The following is a 24,039-nucleotide window of genomic DNA, read 5'->3' as shown; positions in this document are numbered from 1 at the left end:
CATGAACAAAATCTGAAGGGCCTGATATCTAATTAAAGAAATTGGATTTATAATGAAACACCTTCCCTCAAAGAAAACTCAAAAAAGAAAAGAAAAAATGAAAACTCCAGATGCAGAGGACTTCACTGGTGATTCCATCAAACATTTACAGGAGTAACACCTAAGCATATACAAGCCCTTTAACAACCTAAGAGGAGAAGGAAACACTTTCCAACTTTATGAAAGCTTGCTGCTGCTGCTGCTGCTGCTAAGTCGCTTCAGTCGTGTCTGACTCTGTGCGACCCCATAGACAAAAGCCCACCAGACTCCCCTGTCCCTGGGATTCTCCAGGCAAGAACACTGGAGTGGGTTGCCATTTCCTTCTCCAATGCATGAAAGTGAAAAGTGAAAGTGAAGTCGCTCAGTTGTGTCCAAGTCTTCTCAACACCATGGACTGCAGCCTACCAGGCTCCTCCATCCATGGGGTTTTCCAGGCAAGAGTACTGGAGTGGGGTGCCATTGCTTTCTCCGTATGAAAGCCTATCTGACAGCAAAACCAGGTAAAGATACTACAAGACAACTACAGATCAGTATCCCTCATGAACAGATGCAAAAATTCTCAAAACGATAATAGCAAATGGAATTTAGCAATATATAAAAGGGTAACATCATGACCAAGTGCTGTTTTTATCTAAGGAATATAAAATTGGTTTAACATTAGAAAATCAACTTATGGGGTTTACCACATTGACAAAATACACCTATGACAATTTTATTGGTAGCATCATACTTCAAGGTGAAATATAACACTCTGCACCCAATACTAAGAACAGGGCAAGGATGTCCCCTTTCACCACTTCTATTCAATACCGGACCAGAAGCCTTAGCTAGTGTAACAAGGTTAAGAAAAAGAACAAAGGGAATTCCCTGGTGGGTCAGTGTTTAGGATTCTGTGCTTTCACTGCCATGGGTCTGGGTTTAATCCCTGGTCAGGGAACTAAGATCCCACAAGCTGCAAGGTATAGCCAAACAAAAAGAAATAAATGAAAAAAAGAACAACAGCATACAGAATGGAAAGGAAGAGGTGAAACAGTCTTTATTTGCACATGAGATGGTTGTGTGCATAAACCATCCCACGGTATTTACCAAACTATTAGAGCTAATGTGTAAATTGAAGCTAGGTCACAGAAGGCAAAGCCAATAGGACAGAACTCAATTGTGTTTCCATACACAAGTAACAAGCAGTTAGAAAAGGAAATATAGATGCCATTTACAATAAAAATGTGTAACATAAGGGAAAATGTAACAACCTATGAAAGTACTGCTGGGTAGTAGTGTTGTGTGACCTGTCACCAGCGTGGTGGCTTACTGGGAGAGGAAGCAAGTACCTGCAGAGGATTTGGGGGTGTGGTGGGAGACTGGTGTATGGGTTTGGACAGTCAAGAACCCTGAGAAGAAAGGCCCTGGACAAGCTCAGGGCTTTGTCACAAAGTCTACGAGTACAGCCAGAGATGGAAGGGTAAGCTTTTATTACTCCAGGAGAACTTGGATTCCACCAATGCCTCGCTTATGTGGGGCCTGTAGTGTGACTCATGACTGCAGACACAGAAGCATCTGGAGCCTCTGCTACAGCCCTGGGCTGCTCTCAGAGACACTCAGTGACACGAACCCTGGCTTGCTCCGAAAACTCGGAGTCCCCTTGTCTTTTTTCTTCCTCTCTGCCTGGCTCCCAACTTCCTGCCTTCTTGGGGCTTCTCACTGTCTGGGTAACACAAAGGTGTGTGCCAAGCCAAACCTGGAGTGGGGGGGGCATGACCCCTCTGCCACAAGCTGTGCCCGGGGGTGAAGCCTGTGGCCTGGAGAGCCTAGCCTGGCTCAGTGACTGTCCGCAGCACTGAGAGGTGGCCTGGGTAGCGGACCAGCTCCTGGTCCCCCGGGGCAGCCTGCAGACACTGGCCTGGCGGGAAGAGCTGTGGGACTCCCCAGGGCCTCTTGGAACCCCCACTTCCAGCTTGTGGATTAAACCACGGGCCAGCCACACCTGTGTCTTTTCCCAGTTACAAGGCTGGGAGGGGCCCCGCCTCGATGGCTCTGTGCCCTGTAGCCCTTAGCTACAGATGCCCTGCCCAACTGGCAGTGCCCACTCCTGGCTCCTCCTTGGCCCCTCCAGGGCCGGCGGCTTTCTGCTTCCACAGATGCTGGAGCGAGGGCAGGTCATGGAGATGTCCCTGCCCTACTCAGGGCGGGGGGCTCCAAGCCTGGCCCATGCCCACACCCCACAAGTGCCAGGGCCACCACACACCCTCCTCCAGGCAGATGGAGTCCCCCCACCCCCAATGCCCATGGGCTGCCAAGGGGTTGAGGGCCATGAGAACTTCCGACCATGAGAACTTGGACTTCCAGGTTTGGGGATCGGCCCAGGCGGGCGGTTCAGCTCCGAAACTCGTCTCTCTCTTCGGGCCCCTGCCTGTCCTGAAGGTCCTGGCCCGAGTCTGCACAGTGGGTAGGAAATGCCAGTCAGTTAGCCGACAGTGGGGCTGCCCTACCCCCTCGCTCCCAGGGCGCTCTCTGGACTTAGTGGTTTCCATTCCTCAGCAGCACTTCTTTGAATGGAACCTGCCCAGCAGGGGCTTCATATGTTTTGGAAGCATGGGCACAGGCAATCCCAGACTATGGGGAGGGGGAGTGTTGGCAGGACAGGGAAGTAGGACAGGACAGGACTGGGCTGTGCCCAGAGCACATGATTTCTCAAAGGCCACTGTTCTCGGGGGGTACCTGGGAGAGAGCTGGACGAGAGCAGCTGCAGGCTGTCTAGGACCCCGTCCTCGTACAATGCCAGCTTCTGCAGCATCTTCCGTCGCGCCGGATTGATCACGATCTGCGGGGGTCGCGAGGACATGGAGCTGCCCAGGAGGGGTCCTGGGGTGGAGAGAGGACCCCCTGAGCCTCTGAGAACTCCCTGCTGACACTGCTGGCCTCGCGAGCCTTCCCCATCCCCAGCCTAGCTCCCTCCCTGCCCTCCCAAAGGACAGAGGTCCTGAGTGCTTTGTCTGTGGGCAAGGCCTGGAGCCCAATCATGGACTGGGCCTGCTTCACTCCTGGCCTGTCCTCAGCCAGCTGGGGGCATGGCCCGGCGAGACGAGATGGCCTGGGACAGTCCTTCTTTGGACCTTCCTGGGGTCAGGCGAGCAGCCCAACCCAAGACAGCAGCCCGCAACTTGCTAAGGACAGATGGAGCTTCATGGCGGGTCCTGGATCTCTCCTCCCAGAAGGCTGGGGTGGGGAGGATGGGGTTTGCCCGGAAAGGAGGCCTTTGGTCCCCTTGCTGGTACCTTCCACAGCTGTGGGCTGGAGACCCGGGCCGCTCCCACAGCTCGACTCTCGGGCGGCACCCCCTTGGGTGCAGGCAGCCTGCCCGAAGGGTGCTGGCACCCAGCTGGGGGCCCCTGGGCCCGCAGGGCAGCTGGGGCTCAGATGCCAGGAGTGCAGGGCAGCAGAGAGGTCAGACACGCTCTCGTCACTCTCCACGGGCTGGTTGGCACCTTTTTGTGGCCAGTCTGTAGCCTGGGCCTGGGCCCCCAAGGGCGCTGCCAGGGGCTGCCAGGGGCTGGCACGGCTCAGGGCGCTCCCGCTGGTGGACACGTAGGAGTTCTCTTGCGGGGAAGGGGGGCTGCGGCTGGCAGCCTCCAGCTCCAGGCATGGCCCTGCCACCACCACCTGCAGCTCCTCCAGTGTCTGGTACACCTGCAGGGAGGGACCGGGGCTCTCAGGGTGAGTGGCCCCATCCAGGTCCTCGCAGAGGGTAGGGAACCGCAGGGCAGCTCCGGGTCAGGGCCAGAGAAGAGAATCGTTGCCACTAAAGCTAAGGACCAAGAGCGGCTTCTCTTTGTCTTCGAGAAAGCAAACCTTGTTGCCTTGATGCCCTCAATGATGCTCCTTTCTTTTCTCAAGAGAGAGAAATGAGGGATGGGATGGGGAGGGACATGGGAGGGGGGTTCAGGATGGGGAACACATGTACACCCACGGCTGATTCATGTGAATGTATGGCAAAAACCACCACAATATTATAAAGTAATTAGCCTCCAATTAAAATAAATAAATAAATTAAAAAAAAAGAGAGACAAAGAGGTGGGACACAAAAAAGGCAGATGCAGTGGCGCCAGGCACCCAGAAGGGGGCGCAGTAAAAAGCCGATCGCCTCCCTCTCTGTACCGGCTGGGTTCAGTGGGCGCTCAAGCCGAACCAAAGGGCAGGTGAGCAACATGTGGAGACTGGCATCTCAAGCACTTCCCATACCCCCAGCTCACAGGACTACCTGGGTCATTGGGGGTCTCCTCTTGGCTCGGCGGTGCAGGCAGCAGCAAGCCAGCTGGCCCAGGGCCAGGCCCAGTTGTGGTGGGCACGGCCCTGGCCTGGGGTCCAGGTGCTTCTTGTAGATCTGGGCGGCGACTAGGGCGGCCCACGTGTCTGCGGCCGGCCCGCCTTGGACTGCGGTCTGAGTGCCCTTCAGGGTCACCCCGGCCTCTTCCGCCTCCTCTTCAACCAAGTCTTTCTGTGGGATATGCAACATGAGTCTGGCCCCCATGGGCTGTGCCTTGTGCTGCCATCCCCTGGCCCTCATCTGTGTATGCTCAGCGCTGACTTGGGCCCCCAGGATCCAGCCATGCGCCCAGCGCCTGGGCTGGCTTTCACAGAGCTGACTTCCTGAGAGAGGAGAGACGTCGACATGCTTCGAAAACCAGGGGAAACCGCGGCAGGGAGGCCCCCCCAGGGGTTTCGATGGGGGGGCCCAAGCAAGTGACACTTGGGCTCTGATAGAAAGACAGCAACTAGCCAGAGAGGGCGGGGCTCAGAAGGGAGAGCCCCATGGAGATGGGGGGGACAGGACCAGACAGGAAGGACCAGGAGCAGACCCTGGGGTCGGGGGGCGTGGCCTTTCAGGCAGAGGAACAGGGAACCGCCAGGTCTGGAGGACAGACAGCAAGCTGGCAACCATGTCAAGGGTCTGGGCCTTCATCCCAAGCACGGTGGGGGTAAAGGGGTTCCACTGCCTCCTCACAGTTCTAAAAGAGCTTTTTGGTGGTTGCCGAGAGAAGTCATGGCAGGGACCCTGTGGGGTCTGGCATGCTGCCCCACAGCGGTGCTGATGATGGGCCCAAGTGCAGATCTATTTGGTGCCTGGTTCTGGCAGAGACCCCTGGAGACCCGGGAATGGATGGAAACAGCCCTGAGCCCAGGCAACACACCAGCTTATACAGTGTGAAGGATCCTGCAGACTAAGCAAAGAGGAGCTGGATTTTGGGCTCTGGGTCAGTCCACGGAGGAGCAGACCTGCCCTGCAAAACCCAGGGAAGGCGTCTGGGGTGAGGGGGGACATGGTTCGATTTCAAACCATTGCCTCTCCCAGGTCCCCTGATTCTGTTTTCCACTGTGATTGGGCTGCACCCCCTCTCCCTGACCGCCCCCTGCACCGCCAAACCCAGGTGGGGTCTGGAAGGGCCCATGGCACTTGCCAGGGACAGAGAGGTTTGTCCCCGGCCAGGCAGATGCAGCTGTCTGGGGCCCTGCCTACTCTCAACGATGAGTCAGCAGAGGCCGGGCTGGCTCCTGTGGGGCCCCGCGTTCCGGATTGTTCCTCCCTCCCTCTCTCCCCACCTGCCTCAGGAGGAGGCTCACCAGATACTTGGGCTGGGCGCCATGCATCCTCACGGCCCTCTGGCCGGCCAGGGTCTCCAGCAGCACCTGCAGAGAGAGCAGGCTGCAGACTGGGGCCGCTGAGAACCTGCTCGTGGGACTCAGACTCGGGGGGTCTGGAGGGCCCACGTGGAGCAGAGGAATGGAAAATGACAGACATGTAGGTGCGGAGCCGTGCAGGGCACCTGAGCTGGGGAGGACAGGTCCCGGGATCTGAAGATGGTCAGGCCTGCTGGGAGATTCTCCAGGGGCTGCGGCCCCCCACCCCCAGGCCAGTCAAGGGCCCCGCAGCTCACCACGCCAAAGCTGAAGGTGTCGGTGTCTACGGCCAGCCTCCCGGTCTTCACGTACTCCTCGGGCAGGTAGGCCAGGGTGCCGCGCACTGTCCGAGTCCGGGCCACACTACTGCTCTGGCCGGGGTTGGCCCCTGTAAACCGGCTGAGACGGGCCAGGCCGAAGTCCCCCAGTTTGGGCATCAGTCTCTCATCCAGAAGGACATTGGAACTTGGGGATGGAAGGCGGTGGTGTCAGCCTGGCCCTAGCCCTCTCTGCGACTCATCACTCCGGCACCTACTGCCCCCTGCCTGGTTCTGAGACAATCAGACCGGAGCCACTGACGTGCACCTCAGTGGCGGATCGTGGCCCGTGCTCATGGTGTTCTGGCCACTTGGGGCTCCGAGCAAGTGGCCCCCAGAGCCCCGTCCTACAGTTGAGTCCCTGTTCACCAGTGGGACCCATCCTTGGCCTCCATGTCCACCCCTGGCCCACACTGGGTGCTCAGTGACTCTCAGACCCCAGCCCTGACGCCCCCTGTTCTCAGGAGGATCGCTCAGGGCCAGGCTCCTGGGGACTAGGCAGCAGGCACCCCCGGTCCCTGCTGGCGGGAGGTGTGGGAGCATCACCCCTTGCCATAGGGCTCCTGCCACCCTCAAAGGCCCCCAGGGGCTGGCCGTGTCCCCGCCTCACCTCTTGACATCTCCATGGATGAGGCTGGGGCTATCTTGATGTAAGAACTGAATTGCCCGGGCCGTGCCCAGAAGGATGTCCAGTCGCTGAGGCCAGGAGAGAGGGGGCCAGGCCTGTGTCTGGAGGGGCACAAGGAAGAAAGGGGAGACCACAGAGCCACCATCTTTGATGCCCATCCATGCTTCCCCTGAGCGCTGAAGTGCCAGGTCAGAGATGCTCCTGTCCTGGGCTTGGTCAGCCCTTGCGTCCTGCGGGCGCCTCTCTAGACGGGGCTTAGGGGCTGTCCGTTGCCTCCTGCCCTCTGGACAATGCTGCCAAGATCCTTCCACTACTCTGTTTGCCCAGGGGAGCAGATGGGGCCCCTTTCAGAGGCCCCACGAGCTTGGCTTCCGAGCATGGAGAGTCCCCGATCACTGAGGCTAAGGCCCCGTGTCCCATTCGGACCAGGTGCCAAGCGTGATACAGTGTGCCAGGCCAGGCCAGGCAAGGCTTACCTGGACATGGAGGCGGTCTTCCAGGGAGCCATTGGGCAGGAAGCCATAGACAAGGCAGTAGAAGCCACTCTGAGCACAGTAGCCGGCAAAGTCCACGATGTTGGGGTGACGAAACCTACTTGAAACAGTGGAGTCTCAGCGCTCTGCTCCCAGCATCCAGCATGCCTTCCATCTGGCCATTGCGGGGGGGCGGTGTGGGGTGTGGACGGTCCCTAACCAGGTTCCCTGGCTCGCCTGGGCCTGGCAGGCTGCAGACCAAGGGGGAGCCAGGTCCCCGGACATGTGGTCCTGGCGGGGCCCTGCCCCTGCCTGCAGGCTCACCGCGACAGCTGCTGCACTTCAGTCTGGAAGCTCTGCTTCACTGTGGTCCACTCCAGGTCGGCCTCCTGCAGCCCTCGGGGAGAATGAGGCAGGGGGGACTGGCAGTGTGAGACTCCTGTGGCCCAGACTTCATGTCCCTCCCTGCCCCGCCACCTGTTCTGGGCCCAGAAGGAGCATGGGCCTGGGGGCCCTGGACTGTGAAATCGGAGGGCTGAAAGAACCCTGTGGGGTCGTGAAGGGGGTGGGGGAGGACCACAAAAGCCCAAGTCTGGGATCAGCCCTTGAGGGCCCTGGCGAGGATGCTGCACAGACCTCCTTGAGCCTCTTCACAGCATAGACGGTGTTCCTCATCACCGCCCGGTACACACAGCCAAAGCCGCCCTCCCCGATCTTGAGCTCCTCTGAGAAGTCGTGGGTACCCTGGCAAATCTCATGGAGGGGCCAGCAGAATGAAGAAGAGGGGGCCCCTGGCAGGAGGGACATGGGGCTCTCCGGGCTGGGCTGTGGGAAGAGACCCTGTGTCAGGTGAGGTCCCATGTCCTCCCCTCTGCCTCAGCTCACCCTTGCTGGGCTGCCTAGGGTGGCCCAGGGGACCAAAGGCAGCTGTCACTGCTTGCTGGCGTCAAACCTCTGGGTGGGGGGCAGGACCCACCTACCTTGGTAGATGAGGGGGCTGGAGATGGCAATGGTGGCTGGTGGGCAGCTGGGCTTGGTCCAGGGCAGAGCTCGGGGTCAGAGTGAGTCTGAGAGCCTGGAAAAGCTTCGTAAAGACACCAGTGAAAGGCAGCCAGAGGCCAGTGGCAGGATCTATCGGGGTGGCCAGGAGCAAGGGGGTCCTTTCCTGACGTTCATCAGGCCAACCCCCACGAACCCTCCCAGACCGGGTTGTCTTACCTGGGGAGAGGAAGGTGGAGGCCAGAGACGGCAACTTCCGGTGGCCAGGAACCGCAGCCTCGGAGGGTGCGGAGATGCTGCTGGGTGTCAGGGAGGTGGTGCTTGGGGGCAGAAGGGGGGCGGGAGGGTGCCCTGGGAGGCCGGAGAAAGAAAGGACGTTAGGCCCAGGCTGGAGGGAGGAGCTCCGAGGTAAGCCCTGGGCGGCCCCTGTCCCAGGGTCCGGGGGGTTCCGGGGGTCTCCAGGGCCGCGCTCACAAGCAGTGATGATATCCCGCGCCCGCAGCAGCTGCAGGTGCGTGAGGATGCGCACGAGATCGGCCACGCGGGCGTTGCGGTTGATCCACGGCCACAGGACGCTGGCTGTGCGCTGCCCGGAGCGCTCGCACAGCCGCAGCTCGGTCTGGTCGCGGACGATCAGGGCGGCTGCGGGTCAGGGGGCGTCAGGCCGCGGTGTCCAGGCCCCGCGCGGCTCCCCGGCCCGTCCCGCCCCGCCCCTGTCGGCCTGCGGCCACCCACCGAACTGGCACCAGTCGGCGGGCTCCAGGGCGTCCATCACTTTGTAGAAGCGGCACATGACCCAGGGAGGCACCTCGTACAAGAAGTGCTGGGCGCCGGGGACGGCAGGGTCTCCCGGGCCCGGCCCCCCGGCCATGGCCACCGCCGCCGTCGCCGGGCCGGGGCCTCTCCGGGCCGCGGCGGGCGCGGGCCTCGGCCGGCCGGGTCCGCGAACACTGACTCACTTCCCCTTTAAGGCGGCCTCGTGCGACGCCCGGCGGGCCGGAAGGGGCGGCACCCGGGGCCGTCACCGCCTCGCCCGCCGCCGCCGCCGCCGCCGCCGCCGCCGCCGCCAGCCCCGGCCACACGGGGGCGCCGCGCGCGGTCACGCCTCCCGGAGGCAGCTCCCCGGGCCCGGCGAGGCGGACTGGTGAGCTTCCAGGAGGAGGAGGAGGGCTCCAAGGGCTGCAGGAGAGCGCTTCTCGGCTCCAGGGACGATGGGCACAGCGAAGGCCTTCCAGAAAGGGTTAGAAGCGGGGCTTCGGAGAGCCGCTGGCTGGTCCTCTTTAGGTTTCCGTTTCGTGGGGAAAGCGGTGGAGAGGGGTCAAGACATCCAGGCGGGACAAGGTCAGATGTGGGTCACACCAGGGCTCCCGGCTGACTCTCTGCAGCTGGCTTGAGGCTGGGGGCAGGAAGAATGATCTGGAAGCTCGCAGCATCTCCACCCACCTCCTGGGCCTGGATCCCATCTTTTCTTGGCCCTCCGGGAACCTGCTCCAGCGGTGGTTAGGTCTTTGCAGCATCTGCCCTCTTCTTCGCTGGCTCCTTCCGCTAGCACAGAAAATGTGTTTATTACGTCTCTTAGAGACAGACCTTCGCTCCGGCTGCCCTCCTCCCTCTTGTCACGCTTGAGGATGGCAGGCTCTGGCGGCTCCCACCCCTTTCTCTGCAGCTCACAGAGCACCGTACTTGGCCTGTCTGGCGTCTCCCCACAGGCCTCCAGCATGCCTCCATCATTCGCAGTAGCAGCCACAGTAGCAGCCACCAGGAAACTGTTACCTCTCTGAACGTCTCTGGAGTTCCTCTCTTCCCCACGGGGCTCTGACCTAGATGAACCTAAACGAACGTGCTTCCCTGCCTCCTCTGGCTCAGGGGTCTTCCTTAGGCACAAAGCACTCCACACCAGTTTTCCTGCTTAAGACCTTCCCGGGGTTCCCGAAGCCCTCAGAAGGATTGCAGCTTTTCAGCATGGCTTCTGACGTTGTCACCATGTGGCCCTTTCCTGCCCACCTGTCTCGCTCTTGGCACTTGGCAGCGGCCTTAACCCAGCCACAACTCCTTGGGGGTCCAAGAACGTGCCAGGGCTCCCACCCCCACGGGTTTGCACCTGCAACTCCGTCCAGCAGATACCCTGGTAGCTGGAAGCTGGCCTGGAGTCCCCTGGTGCGTCCTTCTTTAGCTTCAGCACTCATCTGTTTACCCCACACCCCTCCCCGCCCCCCGCCAAGCAGCCAGGGCGCCTTCCTCTTCTGTTTTTTTCCAGCTAGATGCCAGCTTGAAAGGCAGGTCTTCGCCAGCCCCTTGTCCACTTGATCCTGACCCCTGAGGGCTGCCACCCTCCTCACCTGCAGGCTGTCCATCCAGAGACTTCAAGAGTGGTTTGCAGAAACCAGGTTGGCCCAAGACACACCTCTGTGGCGGCCTCTTCCCAGAAGCTGCAGCCACTCCACAAGAGGAGGCCGGCCACACCCTGAGCCCCAGTGGCTTCCATAGGGACAGCTCTTACCGAGACTCCCAAGCTGAGGAGGGAACTAGTGGGCACACACATACTAAGTGAACTGGGACTTGGTCCCACTTCCAATTCTGCTGGACTGCAGCTCCCGGGACAGCCCTGGCACCTCAGGGATGCTCAGGATACACACACGCCATGAATGTCAACCCTCTGTTTTATCATTTAAGGCCAGGATGTTCGAGTGCACCTCCAAGTAGCTGTGTTCACATACATGTACCTGTGATGCTGAACTCTGAGCAGTTCTTTTCACCTCCAAGCCATCGGCAGCCTGATGAAAGACAGCTGTAGGGGAACCATGAGCTCCCGAGAGCACTCCACCTCATCGGAAGCCGGTGGGACGGGGGCAGCGTGTCCTCTGAGCTGGGAGCAGGTCAGCAGAGACCTTGGAAGGGTCTCAGGCGGGAGGCACCGGAGGAGTCAGAGCTAGGGGGTTTCCAAAAGCCCCTCAGCCCATCAGGGACAGCCAGGATGCTGCCCTGCAGAAGGCCCTTCCCACCTGCCGGCTCAGAGCTCCCCTCTGGGCAGGCGGACCCCAAGGCAGGCCGGTGCAGGGTGCCGGCCAGGGCTCTGTCCTCCCCAGGGCGCCCAGAAAGCGGCTGGCTTCTGTGTGTTCCCAGGAAGTGCCCCACCTTGCTGTCCTGGGAGCTGTCTTGATAATGAAAGCCCAGACCTGGAGTCACTTTCACAGAGAGATTTATCGAGAATGCTAACAGCACAGGATACAGTACTTCCCAACAAAAGGTGCGAACGCGTCACTTAGAAAGGCATGCTGAGTATTCTTGGCTTTCACACGTATTAAAAAACTTACAAAAATAAAATAAAACTGCGTGCTGCCCATCTTTTCAAATAGTAAAAGAACCTTATGAAAAAATCACTTGGTTTTACAACAAAAGACACAAACGGACATTTTTATGTAAATTTATAAGGCAAACTCTTTATATAATAAATAGGTTACAGGGATTCAGTGGGGGGTGTTTTTGAAACGTATACAGGTACATTCAGACAGGTTTACTGAAATGGTACAAATTTCCTTAATAAATTGCCTTTTGTTTTTAAATATATCAGTGCTTTCAGTCATTTGGCTATACACAAAGAACCTTTTTTTGAACACTACAAAAAAGCAATCAATATTTTTTGTTTTTAAAACGACCTACTTAAGTTTTCTAAAGTAATTGTCCCAAAACACAAAAACTGAAGGTGAATGCGATAGAGGGCTTTTGGAGATCATCTCCAGCCAAGTCTGTCCTGGGTGACTCCCCGCACCCCACACACACTTTTCCAGCCCTTTTCCTCCTGGGCTGGAGCCAGCTCCCTCTGCACAGGGTGACCAGGGTCCCTGCGACTCAGGAGGGGGCGGTGACCCTGCTTGGTTCTTCTCGCTCCTAAGCCCCATTCCCAAATGGTCAGCACTGTCCTCGAAGAGGGGGCGACCCCGGGTGCTAAGGGAGCACATGGCCACCCCTGTTTTGTCAGTCCTCAATAGTGTCTGGGAGGTAACGGCTACTCAAGAGGATAGGGTTTTGCCATGAAACGAGAAGGGGGGTGGTTTCTCACATCCAAATTTTACTGGGGATCAGATGACAGCCAAGGGCATGCACCACCCCCCGACCCCACCATCATCTCCTCATCCAGGAAAGTGGGGAATCCAGAGGTTATGTTAGTGTCGTGCACTGTGGGGCGGGGTGGATTTGATGATGGTATCCCGAACGGTAATGCCCCCCCCCCCCCGAATCATAATGCCCTGTCCACACAAGCCTGACCTGTGGCCACAGTGGAGGTCTCCAAGGAGATGCCCACCCTCTGGCCGAGCCTTGCCCCGCAGGCCCACCCCGACCTTCTCCCGCCGAGATGTGGCTGGCTCCCCTTGCAGGAACGTCAACCTTGTCTGTCCTTAAAAAAATAATCCTGATGCTACTAATCTGGGAGTGGACCAAAACCTGGTTTTGCTCTGACTTCACAAATGGCAGCATGTCAGCTATTTACTTTGTCAGCTCTAGGTGTCACTTCTTTGGGTGGCTTCTGGCTGATCTGGGCAGGGGGTCCTGTCTTTGGCTCTCCCCCTCCTGGGGCAAGAGGACAGCCCCTCTCCTTCTGGTTACCATCCCCTCCCTCCAAATTCTTTTGTTGGTAAAGAAAAGGTGTCTAGAAGCATTTGTCTCTGGAACAATTACTTTAAACATGGTTACAATACAGACTTCAGTTCAAACACAGAAGAGATTTACTTCGCAAAATTCCCTTCACCCACCGAAAATTACACAAATAGAAGCCTCAACACCACAGTTAAGAGGACCAGTAGAGAGAAGCTCATGTTTGGAACACAAAAGGAGAACTCAAAACCAAACCAAACCCAAACAGAAACAACCCCAGAGAGACGAGGGGAGGGTGGAGGAAGGGAGGAGCGCAAACACAGCACACGGTACAGTGTCCGGGTACAGGAGCCCCGTGCGAGGAGAGGGCTCGGCACACCGAGTAACAGTCCTGATGATATTTGGTCATATATTCATCAACTACTGACTCTGGAGTGGCTGTTATTGAAGCAGTGACAATTTAAACGGAAAAGGAGGCCTTGGGAGCAAGGGAAGGAGCAGGTTTTGAGTTCTGCAAGCCTTTGCCATGCCACCGTCCAGCAACCCAGGAACAGTGCACTGGGTGGGCCCTGCTGCCTGGGGCAGGCCGGGTGAGAGGTCACCGGCTGAGGCTAATTCGGTGCCGCCTTCAGATCTCGGGCAGAACTGGACACGCGCCAACACCCATCTGCAAGAGGCTGGACAGCAGTGGTCGCAGCGGCTTCCTCTGCCCGCCCTGGCCCAGGCTGGATAGGAGAAGAGGCAGGGACCCACCACTAATACTGAACTGAGGGTGGGGCCCAGCCCCCAGGCCCAGGTCCTCCCAGGGGCCTGAGTGGTGCCTGGCCACCTGAAGGGCCTCTAAGGGTTTCTTTTGGACGTAGGCCTCAGAAGTAATAACGCGGGGAGGGAAGCTTTTGGCCCTGGTGATTATAATGCTCTCTGCTTTGGAAGAACAAGTTTCTGGATATTATTCTTATTTTTTTTGGTGTTTTTACTTACTTAAAAAATGATCAAAAAGAACTTACGGCTAAACTCTCTAGCAGATATTGCTCAGTAAGAATTACAAAAGCAAATGCAATTACTCGTAGGATTGGGGCAGTGGGGGAAGAGGAAGGAACGTTTCTGGAGTCTTCGCTACCTCCTGGAGGGGACCCGCTGGACCGCATGTGTGGTTCTGGGGTCCCTGATGTTCTACCTGGTACGGTTCACACTTCCTGAATTGAGACACAGCCTTTCGTCTCCCCTGCGGCCCCCAGACTTGGCAGAGACAGGCCCTACCAGTGGGGAGGCTTGCTGCCTGTCTGCACACTATCACTCTGGGTCACTGGAGGGTGTCGGGGGGGCAGGTCACCCCCATGAACGCCAGCTGCCCCACCCAGAGATCAAAGGGGCCCAGGCAGTGCCAACTACATTCTGGGCTTCACCAGAGCCAGGGAGCATGCTTGCATCCACCCACTGAAACGAACTGTCCTGCCTACACCAGCGCCCTGGGGCCCCACTCACAAGCTTGGGAGAAACAGTGCGAAACCCAGGAGCTGCCTCCTTCGCTCGGCACTGGGAAGCCCTTGAAAGAAGCGAGGAAAGACCACGGTTCTGCTTGGACACGAGTGACCAGCAGACGGATTTGTCAGGTTTTTTTTTTTGTTGTTTGTTTTCTTCGTTTGTGTTTTTTTTTTTCTTTTTTTTTGGTTTTTTAAAATTTCCCCTTGTCCTATGCTATGGTTATCAGAAATATTGTAATTAAGCAACAGGTATAATTTTAACAGGTCTTTGTGTGTGTGTGTGTGTGTGTGTGTGTGTGGAGCCACAAGCAAAATGAGTTTATAACTGTGCAATATACATATATATATATATAAAAATTCAACTGCTTTGTGTGTCTAGTCAGTGTATTTAAATAAAAGGGACAGGAGAGGGAAAAGCAAAACTAAAGAGCAAAACAAAAGCCCAGGAGAGAAAAGACCAAGCAGGTCTATGCGTATAGTCTAGAAGATACTGGATATAATCCGGGTCACCAGGAAGAACAGCTTTGTCACTTGACACACAGACACTGTGGGGAGAGGGACTATCAGTGGGCAGGAGCCAAACCTCGTGGCCTTTTCCCCTCACCGCTGAGCAGGACTCAAGGAGACAGGTGACCGAGGGGGTGGCCGGCAGAACCAAGGCAAGTTTCCCCAATGTTTGGAAACCCCCAGCTGAAGCCCCTTCCATGAGGGTTCTCTCCCCTGCCCTCCCTTGGCCCCAGGCCCCAAATGAGCGCAGAGCCAGGGACTGTCCTCAGGGGCATGCCACACCACAGGTAGACGCTGTGGAGGAGACATCACTTTCTCCTGCTTAGTGGCCTGGGCCCTAATTCGAACCAATTCTTCCTGACACCTCGGCATTTGGGGTAGGCTCGCTGGAGATGACAGAGGAGGAACAGGTGAAGTCAGGTAGTGAGGAGGTTGCGTGCCTTCACAATTCTCTGCTGAGCGCCCCCCTTTCCCATCCGGAGCTGGGCTCCTGTAGCTTCGAGACAGGCAGGTCTCCCTGCAGGGACCGCTACCCGAGAGCCAGAGAAAGAGACAGAGAGATAGACTCTCCAGTGACCCAAGGGCTCCAAGGCGCAGACCCAGCAGTTTCAGGCTGGATTCCCCTTCACCTGCAGCACTGGCCACACAGCAGGCCAGGCTCCAAGTCCTCTTAGATCAGCCTTTTTTGAGCAAAAGCTTGCTCTTATTCACTCAGAAAATCAGGATGTAGTTTCTTGCTCAAGGTTTCCTAGGTCTTCCTTCTGCAATGTTGACAAGGGGCTTCAGTGTTCCCTTTTTTTCCCCTTGAACATGGAACTTTTAGACCCTGGGTGAGGCAGTATCCTAGTGAGCTCTGATAATTCCGCTATGTTTTCTAAAGATTGATACAGATTCAAAAAGAGAAAGAAGCAAAAACACTCAACAAACTCCTCCAGTAGAGCAGAGCGCTGAGATAGGGCCCTTGCAGAGAGCAACTGAGAGCCGGAACACGTGGCGGGGCTGTCGGGCTCGAGAGCGGGGATTCCACTACGAGCCTGGCAACATGCCTGTGCCCCTAGCCCTCCCCAGGCACTGGCCAGTACTCAGGGGGTCAGTAGGCTGATGCCCACAGGGCTCTAGAGAGAACTCACTTCCCCGAGGTCTGGATGGTCTGGGCCACCCACATAGGCAACTCACATCAGAAAAACAATTTGGGGCCATGAACCCGCTAGAAATGGCTGCGCTGAGCTAGGGCTGATGCCTGTGACCTCCCCTGGCCTTGTTGGGCCTGGTAGGAACACTCTGGAGAGGAGGCACAGAGCTCAACTGCCAGGCTCCACGAGATCCAGGCTGCCATACCTGGTGGCTTCCCTTTACACCCTCTGTTCCCTCCTGGGCTCACGCCGCTTGTTAGAAGTTACTTCAAATTCAGAGGTCCTGTCAGCTAAGGAAACTGCTCTTCCACCAAAGATAGCAGCGTGCTTGTGGCTATTAAGTACCCTCCTTCATGATGGCCGTCACGGCAATGACAGGCAGGGAGGCAGGTGACAACCTGGTGCTGTTTCATGTCCCACCGCCACTGCTCGTGGCCTCTAGGCTGGCATACCACCACTGAGCAGACTGCTGCTAGCAATGGCATGGGGGCTCAGGAGAGAAGTCAGGTGCTGGCTGTGGCCGGCATGCCCAGGCCACCACTGTGGCTTCCACTGTCCAGGGAGCTGAGGGGAGTGGTGGGGGGGAGCAGGGCATTTCTGGGGGTCTCCTGTGCCTTTCGATAGGGACTACGGTGCAGAAGGGACATGTACTGGACCTTGCTGTGGCCCAGGGGCCACGCCTCACTGTGGTGTCAACGCCAGCAACGACACGGGTTAGGACAGCCAAGTGACAGGCACAGGGCAAGGAGACCCAATGTGACAGACCTAGTCCCTTGGGTATCTGAAAGCTGTCTTATCAATTCCTGCCTTCTGGACACAGTCTATAAGGGATGCCCCCTGAATCTTCGCGGTCTTCAAGTACACACAGAATCAACATCATACTCCCCAACTGGGCCGGACATAGCTGGTGAGAATTCCAAGGCTAGGCCTGCCCTCCAACCTTCTGTCCACCTGTCTCCAGGACAAAGTGGTACAGGACCATCAGCGCCCCTGCCCAAAGGTGACTCGCTCATAATGCCTGTATCTGGGGGAGAGGGAATGTGGATCAAAGGGGGAGAAAACCCTAAGGTGCCACCTATAGCCTTGAAACTCTAGGGGCGGGAGCTGCGGAGCAAGGGGCCTGCAGGTCAGGCTGGGCAGAAAGGAAACGCCACTTGAGATTCGGTGTTCTCGACCACCACATCGGTCAGCCCCAAAATCAACTGTTACAGGTCAAAGGGGGGCATGGCAGGCCCAGCTCTCCTTGGCCCAGGACCAGATGGTGCCAAGCTGCTGGAGAGGTCAGCTTTGGAGACTGGTTCCAGGAGCCACGTTTTATGGATTTGGTTTAATTAATGCCTCAAAACCTGACCCAGGAAACCAGATGGCACCTCCATGACAAATGGGCTGGAGAGCGGGCTCATGTGGACAGGGGTCCTCTGAGAGTGCCAGGAGCCTTTTGTCCTTGGAGGAAGAGGGACCCCAACGAACATGCCCCCTCTTCCAACTCCCATCCCTTCCTGGGGGAGGACTCAGAAGTGAAGCCCAGCAGGTGGACAGCAGAGTGGGTTTGGTTGGGGGACTTGCTTTTGCAGCATCAAGAAATGGATACAAAAATGCTAGAAAGGGCAGCTACAACTCCACAAACAGAACAGGGCAAACTCCCTTGCTTTTAACCGTTCTGGGAGAGAGAGACACAGTTTCATTTTTTTTTTTCTGAAGCTACTGATTGGAACTGTCAACTAGGGGTCCTGATCACTAAAGGACTGGCAAGGAAGTGCTAGATGGTTTCTAAGATGTTTCACTCCTTCATGGTTACACTGCAGTGAGGAAAGCTGGGGGATAGTAACTGAAATACACGAGACAACACGCACTTGACAGTTCATGGCAGCAGCTCACATGGGACGTGCTTGTGGGTGTTTCTGGAAGCATAAGACTGCTGTCTCGTTTGCTACTTTGATAAGGTACTTCTCAGTTGGACAGATTTAGATATAAGAGACATCTCTGTAAACACAGAAAAGGATATACCAATATGATGAAGATATGCAGCTAGATAAGGACTTCCTGAACAGAGGGTAAAAGCACGGGGTCTCGAATTGAAACTGACAAATGAACACCCCGCAACAAGCCCAAGCCTCGATGCCCCAACACCACAGCCCCTGGTGCTGATGGGGAAAAGCGTGAAGTACCAACCCCTTCCACCAGCCTCCAGCAAGCAAAGGCCGCACAGGGCCCAGCAGAGGAGAACTACTGCTCAGAGGAGTGGCAGGGGATATCTGCACTCATTTTGCCTGCTGCCCGGCCCAACTAACCCGCCCTAGCCGGGTCCTGCACAGGCCAAGGTCAGGGCTTGGCCACTCCGTGACACTGGCAGGCCACAGCGGGTCTCTGTGCTGCCCTTGGCTCTGCAATCCCAATCTTGGTCCACTTCTCCTACCCACTGCCGTTGAGTGGGAAGGCTGAGGAGACCTGGGATCCAGGGTCTGACCGAAGGAGGAGACTCCTGGGAGAGCAAGATCTTGCCTCTCCCATGCCCCTCAGAGAGGCTGGGGTACTAGAGCTGGGTGGATTCAGCGGAGTCTGGGGCTTCCTCAGGGCTCAGAAATGGGTGGCAGGGGGAGCTGGGCTGGACGGCGGGAAGGCCAAGGGTGGGGGAGTTCTGGGGGCCTGAGCTGACCAGTGTCGGCTCGAAGTACGGTCGGGCACTGCGGCTGCCTGGAACAGAAGGGAGCAGTGAGGACGAGGGAGGAAGGGGAGAAATGAAAAGGCTGAAATGAAAGGAGACAGAAACCAAAGGAGAGGAGAGAAATCAATCAGGAAGTCCTTATAAATTGCAGCAAACACTTAGAGTTTCGGAGCTTCGTGGGAACCCTATGTGCTGAGCCCACTTGAAAACAAGCGCAGGTATATACAGATCCAGGTAGTTGTCAACACCATCACGTCTAGTGGCCTGAGGGACAAAGGGTCGCCAAGTCAAGCCCGCTAGGTTGCTCGCAGAGCAGGTTTGTTTTGAAGTGGGAACATGAAGACTCAATAGTGCAAATAGTTCTAAGCTGTCCCTAAAGGAGTTGAGAATTGGAAAAGTTTTGGAAGAACATTTCCTCTGCCTTCCCCCTGGCCCCTGGCCCCATCTACTAAGGCTCGAACTAGTGGCCACAACTGCTCTGAGCAGCTAGGGATGCCTTCCGCCTGGCCTGCGGCACTCCGCTGGCTGCAGCCTGGGCCAGCCTGCTGGGGCCTCGGCCCATGGCCTTGGTGGCCTCTGTCTAGTGCTACCCGCTGGAGGCCGGCCCTGGGCCAATGTCGCCTCTGGCGCAGGCCAGTCGACACCCAGGGGGGCTCAAAGGATGCCTCCCTCCTAGCTGGGCCAGAACCGGGGCCAACAGGTGCTATGTCCCCATCCTGTGAAATGTCCTGGTCGATCTGGGGTTGGGGGTGGTGGGAAGCCGTCTGTGTGCCCCCATGTGTGGGATCACACGGGCTGGAGCCACTGGCCGTCTCCACCATCTCTAAAGGATCCAACTGTCTCTCTTGCCTCGGACCTCCTGGTCCCGACGTGGGTGGGCATAAGGGGGACTGGAGGGTGGGGTGGTGGAGCTCGAGGCTGGGCAGGGTGTGGGGGGAGAGGAGAGCTGAGACTGGGGTACCGATGGCCCCCAAACCAGGAGTGTCTTCTCAAGTGCTCTCTGTCCCTAGTGACCACGTGGGGGGGACTGGGTGGGAGGGAGGTGCAGGCACACCCTAAGAAGCCTGGGCAACAGCTTGTCTGGTCAGTAGTATCTGCAGCAAGCCTTGTTGAAGGAGCCTAGTTTAGAAAAGTGCAAAGCTACTTCTGGCCCTGGTTAGGTCTTCAACCTGACTGTGCTTGTCGATAAGAAAAAAACATCCCCAATGCTCCAACTACTCCCACCCTGAAGCCACGAAACTCTAAGTTTACTGAAAGAAAAAAAAATATTTTTTATTTCAGTTAATCGGGAAGCTTTGTCAGAGCCCTACCCATAAGGAGAAGAGACAACAGCTGCCTTTATTCTTGTTGGTTTGCTTTGCAATCCGCTCTGCGTAAAGTCAGCTAACTCTCTCGGTCACGGGCGTCCGGCTGTCCACAGGCTCCTCTCTGTTTGGCCTTGGCATGGAGGATGAGACAATGTCTTTGCGCTCTCCCTCCCCTCGGTGTTTGTACTTTTCTGTGGCCGGGGCCGCGGTGGCGAGCGCGGGCTGAGTCTTAGCAGGCTCCTTGGGGCAGCCATCGCTCTCCAGCGAGCCTGCTCTCGGCATCTTCTCCTCTTTGCAGACGCTGCTGCTCAAGTCCTGGGGCTCAGGGGGGCTGGCAGGGTCCTCGGAGCTCTGGGGCTCGGGCGGGGGTGGGGGCGGGGGCAGGAGCAGCGGCGCGGGGGCCTTCGGGGGCTCCACGTGGTGGTGGTGGTGGTGGTGCTCCTTCTTGGGGGGCGAGGAGGCGCTGCCGCTGCGCCCCTTGGGACTGCTCTCCTTGCTTTTCCGCCCTGGGCTCTTGCAGGTCTTCAGTCCCTTCCCACTCTTCTCGCCGAGCGTGGACACCAGCAGGGGCTTCACTACCTCCTTCACCTCAATGCTCACCGTCTCCCGGGTCTTGCGCTTCTTGATGGGGAGCACGGTCTCCTGAACAGACCGGATAGATGACTCCTTCACGGCTTTCTTTTTGGCCTCGGCAGTGGCGGCAGCAACCACACTGCCCGGCTTTCGGCCTCGTTTCTTGGGAATGGCCTGGGGGTCGGCCTCCGCTTTTCGCTTCCGGCCGGGGCGCTTGATGACCATGACCTGGGCTGAGGTGGTGGCCCCACCCCCTTCTGCCTTGCTGCCCGGCGCAGCTTGGAAAGGCATCTTGACGAGTAGCTTTCCAGGACTTTTCTCCAGAACCCTTTTCACTTGCACACCCTCTGACGCAGCTGCCTTGGGTCTCGTGGTGCCACTCCCTTTGGGGCGTCCCCGACCTCTGCCAGTTCCTGGAGCTTTGGGAGATTTGGGCTTCTTAGGTGGTTTCTGTTCTCGCCGGGAGGGGCTCCCTCTCCCGGTTACCGTGAAGTCAAAATCATTAGGGTCCAGGGAGGTGTCGCCTACCTTTTCGAAGTACGCAATCAACTCCACTTTAGAGCGAAAGGCTTTTCCCTGGGGACTGTGGGAACAAGCGGAGACACACAAAGAATGGTTAGAAGCTTCCAGAGCAATGCTGGAGGTGAGGCACAGGAGAAGGTGGGTGGTGAACCCTCTGACAGGAGGTGTTCTGCAACTGACATGCCCGATGATACAGCTCACCAAGAGGGACATTTAAGAGAAGTTGAGATGAGCTAAAACTAGGGAGCTGTGGTCCCACTTATACAGGAAGCAATCAGGTCGCCCAACAGCCATAGATGCCCATGTGGCCTGCTGTTACCTGGATGCCCCCGAGAGTTGCACTCCTCAGCCCCCTAAAGGGGTCTGGCCCAGGGACCCTGTCTACCTGCCAGACTGAACTCTCCAGGAATCAGTTTCCTCATTTGCCAGCAGGATGATGCTTTGCTCACCTTTATGTGAGTTACTGGAATTAAATGAGACTGTCTACGAGTGACTTTTCAAAACGGCTAACCTGTCTGGAATCATCTAAGGGGAACAAGTGAAATAAACGTAGTCACACTCATCCTCTAAAGATCTGGCTAGGAAGTGACTCTGTTTTAACAGGTAACACCTGACCACCAGCCCACAGCTGGACAAAGGCCAGAGGGACAGTGGGAAAGGCACTCTGAGCCCATCTGGGGCTCTCTCTAGGCTGTATCGGACAGCCGCCCTTTCCCAGCACGTCTCACACAACAGACTGAACCCTATGAATTCGTATTTCTCAGGGCTCATGAAGTATTGGCACAGAAGGACTCTCCCACAAAGAGGTTCCCAGGCTCTGAGGACAGCCCCTCTGCTGGCAACTCTGCGTCCCCAGTGCTATTCCTCCTCCAGACAAGGCCCTGATGGACATCTCCCTCAGGGCAGTGACCTCCCCAGGTGGCCATTCCAAGCATACCTGATCTCACCCACCAGCAGTGGTCACTACTGAAGACCCGACCGGAAGAGGGGTTATGCACACACACTTTCTTGATCCATGAGCCGCAAGGAGCTAATGCTCCAAGGGGTCCCCATCAGTTTCTTAGCGATGGTCCCTGACTCCCCCACCCCCTGCCACCACTAGCCTTCCCTGCTCTGGAGAGACAGGAATCACCCTTACTTACTTGATCAAGTACACATCATACTTCCCAGCGGAGCGGCCAGATTTCCTTTGCTTAAGCTTTCGGGTCCAACCTTCCGGCAGAGTGGGGTCATCGTACATGGGGCCCCGATCACGAATGATGGAGCGCCGCTGCTTGGGGGATGCAGAAGCTTCTGGCACGGCTGGGGCCGAGCCTGACCCTTCTGAGGTCTCTGCTTTGCCGGCCTCTGCTGGCTCGGCAGAGTGGTGGGCTGCTGGCTGCAGGGGCTCATGCTTGCCCTCTTTGTCTTCTTTCTTATCCTTCTTCACCTTTTTGAACTTCAAAGGTTTGTCCTTCAGGCCCTGGAGATCCTGCTCTTCGGACTTTTCTTCCCTGAGTGTTAAACAAGGATGTCAGTATCACAGGGAACAAACTTTGTGAAGAAAAAAGTGGGCGCTGGCAGGTCTGGGGTGCCCCAACACAGGCAGGGCCCCAGGAGAGGGGCTGTCCTGCCAGCATCCCCCAGATTGAAATGCCCTTCCCCTTCACAGATGACTTGAGAGCCCAGGGCTGCTGACAGTGATGGCCCGCAGCACCCTACCGACACTGTGGTCACCCTGAAGCCCATCCCTAGCAGGCTTGCCCAGATGGCTTCTCGGTGTTACGAGCTAGGGCCTCTGGGTTGGACGGATGATGAGAGGCTCTCTCATCTTCTGGAGAGGGACCTACTCACCAAAATGGAAGGGGCTCCTCTTCCCCAGGGCCTAGCATGAGTGTTACTCTAAGCTTTTGTGTTTGGGGTTTTCTCAAACGGGTGTTCAATGAAAACCGCACAGTACACCTTGGTGATGGGAAGAGCCTAACACTGCCACTGGGGACGTGGTGCCGAGTGCAGTGCTGAGGAAAAACCTGCAGATTTGGAGTAAGCCACCCCAAGCCCAAATCATGATTTTTTTTTGCCATTTCCAAACATGGATCTGCACAAGTGACTTCAACATTCTGTGCCTCAGTCTCCTCATCTTGACAATGGGTACCAACAGCCTAGACAGAGAAGAGTCACAAAGGCACTGTCTAAACAGTGCGATGGGGCAGCCAGACACTACTGCCCAGGGTTCTCATGTGAGAAGAGGAGGAGTTCCCTGCTGGGGGAGTCTTTCTCACCAGACTCTCCTGACAATGCGGGGCTTTGGCACTGGGACGTGCCCAATTCCAGGGCGGGCGCCTCCCCATTCCTCCATGCTGACAGACCAGCTCCTCCCCTATGTGTGGGTCCCACCAGGTAGGGCCCCCTCCTTATCTCCTTGGACAATGGTTACTGTGAGGCTCCAGACTCTGGGATTAGAGTCTGGCCATGCTGCTCTCGTGGCTGGGCCAACAGGGTGAGAGCATCACCTGGGCCAGGGAGGCCCAGAAACCAGAACTGTGGGCTCAGAGCAGGTCACCTGCAAAGCCCTCTCTTAGAAGCTCACCCAGGAAAAGAGCCAGACTGGTCTGTATTCCAGATCTGAGCCCCAGAGCCCCCAGGGCCCGTGACGCTCACAACAGCCTACCCCAAGTGACTTCCCTTGCTGGCCACGCCCTGGAGACCACCACCAAGGCACCATGGCCTGCCCTGGCCACAAGACTCGAATGACATGGCTCAGTCCCCAAAGGTGAGTTTGCATCAGGAACTCACAGGTTGGGCCTGGGGAGACGGGGCGTGGAAAGGGCACATCCCACCCTCCTACCTATCCTGGCTATCTCCAGCAGAGTTCGAGGGTAAGCCCAGGCTTAGCTCTGTGTCGGAAACCCAGACAGTCCCGGGCCACAGCAAAACGCGGCCCTGATGGCCAAGTCTGGCTTCTTCAGAGCCCTCATGTGCGTTTGTGGATACTGTAACTACGGTGAGCTTCGGCATGAACTACGCACCCCAGGAATGCTCCTTAGGTACCAGCAAGGGTGTCAATGCCGTCTAGGGCCAGCCCTTCTAGAAATCTATGAAGAAGACATACCCACAGAAACACAAAACAACATTGTGCATTTGAGC

General features: G+C 57.1%; 2 protein-coding genes and 1 long non-coding RNA gene across 6 annotated transcripts in view; 1 reads left to right on the top strand and 2 right to left on the bottom strand.

The window, feature by feature from the left end:
- Positions 1–1,050: 1,050 nt before the first annotated feature.
- On the bottom strand, positions 1,051–9,085 carry IRAK1 (interleukin 1 receptor associated kinase 1). 3 transcript variants are annotated; one of them, XM_027533890.1, is made up of 14 exons: positions 8,865–9,085; positions 8,604–8,771; positions 8,349–8,480; positions 8,111–8,214; positions 7,767–7,955; positions 7,455–7,519; positions 7,134–7,248; positions 6,640–6,758; positions 5,970–6,177; positions 5,656–5,721; positions 4,295–4,531; positions 3,312–3,723; positions 2,755–2,898; positions 1,051–2,471 (listed from the first exon to the last, which is right to left on the bottom strand). In XM_027533890.1, the coding sequence occupies exons 1-14, from the start codon at positions 8,998–9,000 to the stop codon at positions 2,410–2,412; spliced, it is 2,157 nt and encodes a 718-aa protein (XP_027389691.1). In that variant the 5' UTR covers positions 9,001–9,085; the 3' UTR covers positions 1,051–2,409. The 3 variants fall into 3 exon arrangements, with proteins under 3 accessions (XP_027389691.1, XP_027389689.1, XP_027389690.1); XM_027533888.1 differs by having other exon boundaries at positions 2,755–2,857; XM_027533889.1 differs by having other exon boundaries at positions 2,755–2,857; positions 8,111–8,205.
- Positions 8,470–12,366, top strand: LOC113887061. The gene is made up of 3 exons (XR_003509642.1): positions 8,470–8,537; positions 10,803–11,005; positions 11,253–12,366. It is a non-coding gene; the product is annotated as an uncharacterized LOC113887061 (long non-coding RNA).
- Positions 11,312–24,039, bottom strand: part of MECP2 (methyl-CpG binding protein 2) — a 60,812-nt gene continuing 48,084 nt past the window's right edge. For both annotated transcript variants that reach the window (XM_027533891.1, XM_027533892.1), the window contains 2 exons: positions 22,056–22,406; positions 11,312–20,974 (listed from right to left, as the gene is read on the bottom strand). In XM_027533891.1, coding sequence (XP_027389692.1) covers positions 19,891–20,974; positions 22,056–22,406 — 1,435 coding nt within the window. In that variant the 3' untranslated portion in view covers positions 11,312–19,890. The remainder of the gene's footprint in view (positions 20,975–22,055; positions 22,407–24,039) is intronic.

Source organism: Bos indicus x Bos taurus, chromosome X (genome assembly GCF_003369695.1).
Source record: "Bos indicus x Bos taurus breed Angus x Brahman F1 hybrid chromosome X, Bos_hybrid_MaternalHap_v2.0, whole genome shotgun sequence".
NCBI lineage: Eukaryota > Metazoa > Chordata > Mammalia > Artiodactyla > Bovidae > Bos > Bos indicus x Bos taurus.
This window is presented reverse-complemented; position numbering and strand designations above follow the sequence as displayed.